Raw genomic sequence first — 6,350 nt, 5'->3', positions numbered from 1 at the left:
TTTATTTATTATTATTATTATTATTATTATTATTATTATTATTATGTTTGTAGGTATTCTCCAATTAAATCAGCAACTTTGGCCTTTCTGCTATGCGTCCGTTCACCTTCCACCGTGTTGTGCCGTTTATCTTCTCCCCGACCGCTGTTGCTGCTTACTGGTTATTTGTTTGTTTTGAATAAGATGTTTCTTCTCTCTAGATCTGCCCTCATGAGTGAGGATGAATAATTAGGTATGAGAAATTATTTCTCATAGCCTGGATAATTAGGTGTGAGGAGTTATCTCTCATGACCGATTTAAATAAATTTTGTTAGGAAATTTGGCTACACATGTCTTAAATCTAGTTTACTCGGAGCAGATCTGCTCTTTAACTATATTTGTACATGGGTTAACAGAAGATTGAAATAATAGATAATACCTGATTATAAGAATTTTTGTTTGTATTTATGACTTTTACCTCATAGTATGTGACTATGATTTTTGCAGAACTTTATGCTTTGTGCTGTAAGAGCTTTTTGCTCTGATATGTAAGAGATTTATGCTCGTGATCTTTAATCAATGAAATTCTTAGATTTCCGTTAAAAAAAAAAAAATCAATTATTTCTTTTTTCAAACTCAAGGTTTTACAAATTGCCAACTTGAGTTTGAAGCAAGGACGGAGCCAGGAAATTTTATGGGAGGGGGCCAGCCAAATTTTTTTTTTTTTTTTTTTTTTCAGTTATTTAAAATTTTTTTATTAAAAAAAATTATTTTTGTTGCTTTTTATGAACTAAAGACTACCGTAAGGGCAAAAAAAAGTGGACATTTGAAAGTAAGGGCCAAAAATTAAAAAAAAAAAAACTTAGTGGGTATGGGCAACAAAATTAAAAATAGGGCCAATTTTTTATTTATTTATTTTTTTTTGGAGGGGCCAAATGACTAAAATTAAAACTTTAACTTTACTTTTCTTTTCTTTTTTAATTATTTTTTTTACTTATAATTATTATTTTTTCCTTATTTTGCGGGGGCCATGACCCACCCCGGTCCCCCCCTCCCTCCGTCTCTGGTTTGAAGGGATGTTAAAGTATATGATAATGATAAAAATCATTATTAATGAGGATTGAATGATCCTAAATGAATGAATTTGATTAGGATTATATTAAACTTGAATAAAATCAAATCATTTGTAAGTTCTATAAATAGAGCCTCTTGTACACAATCATATTAAGCAATAAGAACACAATATTGTAGCTCTATAATCCTTTAATATTGTAGCCCTATAGGTTTGTGTCCCGGTGAAAATAGATGTCTAACACCGAATCACTTGTAAAATATTATCATTATTATTTTTTTATTATGCTATTCTCTACTGTCTTTTGAATTTCTTCTCTTACAATCATTTGTACTTGCCCCGAATTTTTTTTTTTTTATATGTGAATTGGCTGAAGTTAATTTGTTGGAAAAAAAAAGTTGGGTGAAGTCTGTGGAGGCTACACATATAGTGCCGTTGAATATGATAAATCTTTTAATGTTCGAACGGTAGAAAGTCTCATTCCAAAGCCAATAACAGACCAAGTCTCCTAACCCAATAAACCCTAATCCACTACTCCAACCCAAAACCACTCTCCACCAACCAAAACCTTTTCATTAAGATGTTTTGTCACAAATTATCTCAAAAGTTGAAGTTAATAAAAAATAATAAAACTAATCATTTAACTAATAATTTATAACATTCCTCATCACGTTTAATTTGGCCTGTCCAAACTCTCTCTTAATCTTAAATTAAGATGCTCTTACATGATACAACACATATTTTGATGCTCCTGTTGGTCCTCATTTGATCTCCATACTTTCTCATTTTGGAAATCATTCAAACCAATCATTAACAAGAAACTTGAGTTGGGGTTGACCTTGGGCTTGTGTATGGAGTAACCCTATACGTCGCCCCATCATTCTCTATTATCTCAACGTCGTGATGTGGTTCTCTATAACATTTGGTGCTTGAAAATTATTATTTTTTGTTAAAAAAGAAAAAAAATCACATTACATAAACTTTAATAAATGAGAGTGATAAATAGAATTACTCAAACGTAAGGCGTAGGGTCGATTCGTAGTTCAACGTACTATATATAGGCCGGCTCAAGAATTGCTGGCTTATGCAAAGACAGGGTGGCATTAGGCATATATATATAACTTAATTAAACTTATAAGCTCAAGTTGCAGTATATATAAGCTAATTTAGTCAAACAGAACACAATTTGATTAACCATTAATTTAGTCAAATAGAGTAAGTTTTCCCATCACTAGTTGGGACCAAGCTTTCTTATAATTCTAGCCTTAACGGCTACATGCTTCCCACTATTAATGTTTTTTTTTTTTTTTTAATAATGCTAGATACTATTATTTTATCCTCTTTTTTTTTTATTTATAAAGTTAATATAACTTTTAAAATTACTATTAAATTTGAGATAAATTACTATTGAATTTTTGATCAAGTGTTGATCTTAATAGCTATATCAACTTTGGAAGAATTTAAAAAGAATAAAACAATAGTACGTAGTATTACTTTCTTTCTTTTTTTACATAGCGTGTCACACACAAATGAGTAATGCTAGAAGAAGTCTTACCAAATATGATATGACTTTTAAAAACACCATTAAATATAAGATGATCATTAATTATTGAATTTTTTTAAAAAAAAAACACATCACATTTGTGAGAACTCAAGAAAAACTCTCCTTCTAGCATTACTCCATAGAAATAATTTCATGCAATATCATTGCTTGTAAAAGAAAAAAGAAAAAAAAAAATCGTAAAAAGAGAAGCTATATACGGACTATTGCTACTACGTACAACTAGATTTAGAAAAACACCATATTATAGTTGCCTTTACGTGCTAGCTAAGTATGACCCTTAGAATATTGTTAAGAGGTATTTAAGAGGTAGCTAGCTCAATCGGCTGAGAATTACGGTCTCATCAAATAGATGTCACTAGTTCGAATCCCTCCCTCTTTTGTGGACATGTAAAAAAAAAAAACGAAAAAAAAGAATGTTGTTAACCGTTTAAATATTACTAATTAACCTAATAGTAATTGTTCATTAATTTGATACTTATCACATTAGTCGATCACTAGATAATTTATTTTTTTAGTCAAATTTCGTTACTTAATTTTTTTTACCTAGCTAGTTTATGCTAAGTGACAGTACTCATATAAACTACCAAATAAATTTGTAAAAAATTATAATAAAAATTGTAATATTTTCAAACATTCTCTTTCACCCTTATAGGACCGCCCGTACTAATGAGTTTCATTTTGTCTAGCTCCGTGACTCTTCACGGCATCCAAGGTTGTTGGCCGGACTGAATTAGTATAATTTGCAAATGACTATATATATATATATATATATATATATAAGCAGACGGTATTTAAATTTTAAAATAATAGCTAGCTTATGAAAATTAAGTATATATTATATATGGAGCGACCAATACGCGTATTGACTATTGAGGTTTAAGTCATATGCCTCATTGGAGCTGTCCTGCTTTAGTTTTTTTTTTTTTTTTTTTTTTTTTTTGAATAATGATTATATATAAAAAGCAGACAGCAACCGTATGCGGCGGAAATACTAGTTAATAGAAAGCCTTCTTGGCTCTTGCTGTACAAAACCGTTGACTTGGGGATCGTGGTTTTGTTTGACTTTTAGGACAAAATGCTATAATGAGAATAATTATGAGATAATAGTTTGTTGGAACTTTTTGTTTCAGATGTTGGGAAGCAATATTGTCCCAATATAATCATAAGAATAAAAGTAATAATGTTAATTACGAAAGTCAACCATTATTCAATAAATAATAATAATAATAATAATCTTTCGTTCACACTGTTTAAATTTGAACTCAGAACATCTACTTTCTATTATTGTTTTGTCGACAGTTAGTGATTTAACAGTTCTGATTGAACCCTAGTTGACAAAAAAAAAATATATTATTAGGGTTGTCATAAGAATGGCAATAATGTTTGTTGCTTAATTATTCTTAAGTTAATCAGAAGTCTTCCCCTTCCCCCCTCTCTCTCTCTCTCTCTCACTCACAGCACATAATTAGAATATAATTTGCTTAACTGGCTCTTACTGTTTAGATTCCCTTACATGTGTATATATATATATAAGGACTTTGTGATGATGGCAATACAAATTGTAGAGAGGATTCTGAAATGAAGATCCAGACAAACATCCTCCTCCTGTTGGTGTGCATATTGGGCATTCTTGGTGTCTGTCGAGGAGGCAGCCTGAGGAAGAATTTCTATAAGAAAACATGTCCACGCGCAGAGATTATTGTCAAGAATGTCACTTGGGCACATGTCTCCACCAATCCCAACTTGCCGGCAAGGCTGCTCAGATTGCATTTCCACGACTGTTTTGTTATGGTAAGCCACTAAACATTCCCCTACTGCATGGCTTAGGGTTACTGTCAAGGTTTAAACTAATTTATTTAGTAAATTTTTGTAGAACAATTAGATGACGTGAGTCTACTAAATAGAATTACTATATATGTATACATGCGCGCGTAACTTATATATATCTTACAGGCCAGGGCGGAACTAGGATTTATGGAATGGGGGGACGAATTTTTTTTTTTTAGATATATTAGGAAGACAGATTATAAATACAAAAGTGTATCGATGCATATAATCTCTATGTATGTATGTTTGTGCGTATTTATATAAAATAAAAGCGTATAAGTCTTAAATTTAATCTTATAACATCACAAACATATAATAATATAAACAAATAGCAAAATAAACTAAACATGATTTATTGGGTCCAAGAAAAATGTAGCTTTGAATATGTAGGGAAACTAAATAAATGGGGGTATTTGAAGTTCTTTTTTTAAAAAAAATGTTGGAAGAGAGGGCAAAACTTAAAAAAATAAATAAATTAAAGGACACAAATATAATTTTGAGGGGACAAAAGTATAATTTTGAGGGAATAAATTTATAAATATGCATACTTTAAGACACTTTTTAAAAAAAATTTTAAGACACTTTTTAAAAAATTTGGGGCGACATTCGTCCCCCCAACCATTGCCTTGGGTCCGCCCCTGCATCCAAATATCTATATAGTATGTTTCTAACAACTCAGGCTTTACATAATTCAAGAAAAATGTGTTCTATTATAGAATAGTACTCTTATAGCAAAGTTGTGTGCTCTATATTCTTTCATGGTCATTTTTTGAAAATGCTTATAATTTGGTCATGCTTTGAAACTTGAATATGAGAGTTTATATATATATATATATATATTCAAAGCGGGAGAGAGCGAAAAGGGGAAATAAACTAATTATATAACCATTATACAGAATATGTGAGGTGTGAAGTGTGAACTATACTTTAAAATTACATTGATTGTTGATATTTTTCAGACATTACAAATCAAGAAGGTTTTTTTTTTTTTTTTTTTGTCAAATAAATTAGAAATTTCACAATTAATTAAAGTATAGTAATATTTTTAGAAATTATGAAATAGACCAAAATTCAATTAATTTTAGGTAATCTAAATTATAAACATCACTTTCACATTCCTAAAAATAAAAGAAAATAAGAGAAATAAATAAATATATATATATATATATATATATATATAAAAGTAAACTAAAAACAATAAACTTTGAGTCACTACGACTCGTTCTCTCAGACCATCACTTTGTTTCGAGTAGCACTCTACGTTGAATTTGGCCGTTGGTTTGACGGAAACCAGCACATGTGAGTTGCACATGACATAATCATTTTTTCGTGACATTTACGATTTTATCCTAGACTAACACACGGTTCACTTGCATCTACACTCATGGGCATGGCTGTAATAATTTCATTTAAGCTTATATAATTTAATGAAAATTTGCAGGGTTGCGATGCATCGGTTTTATTGAATTCAACAGCAAATAACGTCGCAGAGAAGGACGCAATACCAAACTTTTCTTTGTTAGGTTACGATGTTATTGACGACATTAAAGCCAAAGTTGAGAAGGAATGTCAAGGAGTTGTATCTTGTGCTGATATCGTGGCTTTGGCTGCTAGAGACTCTGTTTCCTTCCAGGTAATTAAGTGTCTGTTTCGGTGTACGTTCGAGGGGGCCTAAAAGTGCGTTTACCACTCAGAAAGTCCGTTTTAGTAAAAAAAAATTGAAAGTGCTTTTAATTATTCAAAAAACCTAAACATGGCTAAAACACACTTTTGACAAAAACTTAAAAATGAAGTTTTTACTAAAAAAACGTTTTTTTGACTTAAAAGCTCTATTACGTACTCAAACGCAATCTCAAACAGGTTTTAAGTACTGCATGTTTGGGTGTGCGCTTGATGGGCCTAAAAGTG

General features: G+C 30.6%; 1 protein-coding gene across 1 annotated transcript in view; it reads left to right on the top strand.

The window, feature by feature from the left end:
- The first annotated feature begins 4,193 nt into the window (after nt 1-4,193).
- LOC132169086 (peroxidase 3-like) overlaps nt 4,194-6,350 on the top strand; it is a 13,777-nt gene continuing 11,620 nt past the window's right edge. Inside the window, exons 1-2 of the mRNA XM_059580173.1 lie at nt 4,194-4,406; nt 5,884-6,075. Coding sequence (XP_059436156.1) covers nt 4,194-4,406; nt 5,884-6,075 — 405 coding nt within the window. The remainder of the gene's footprint in view (nt 4,407-5,883; nt 6,076-6,350) is intronic.

Source organism: Corylus avellana, chromosome ca2 (assembly GCF_901000735.1).
Source record: "Corylus avellana chromosome ca2, CavTom2PMs-1.0".
NCBI classification, from domain to species: Eukaryota; Viridiplantae; Streptophyta; class Magnoliopsida; order Fagales; family Betulaceae; genus Corylus; species Corylus avellana.
Note: the sequence above shows the minus strand (reverse complement) of the source record. Positions and strands in the feature narration are given on the sequence as shown.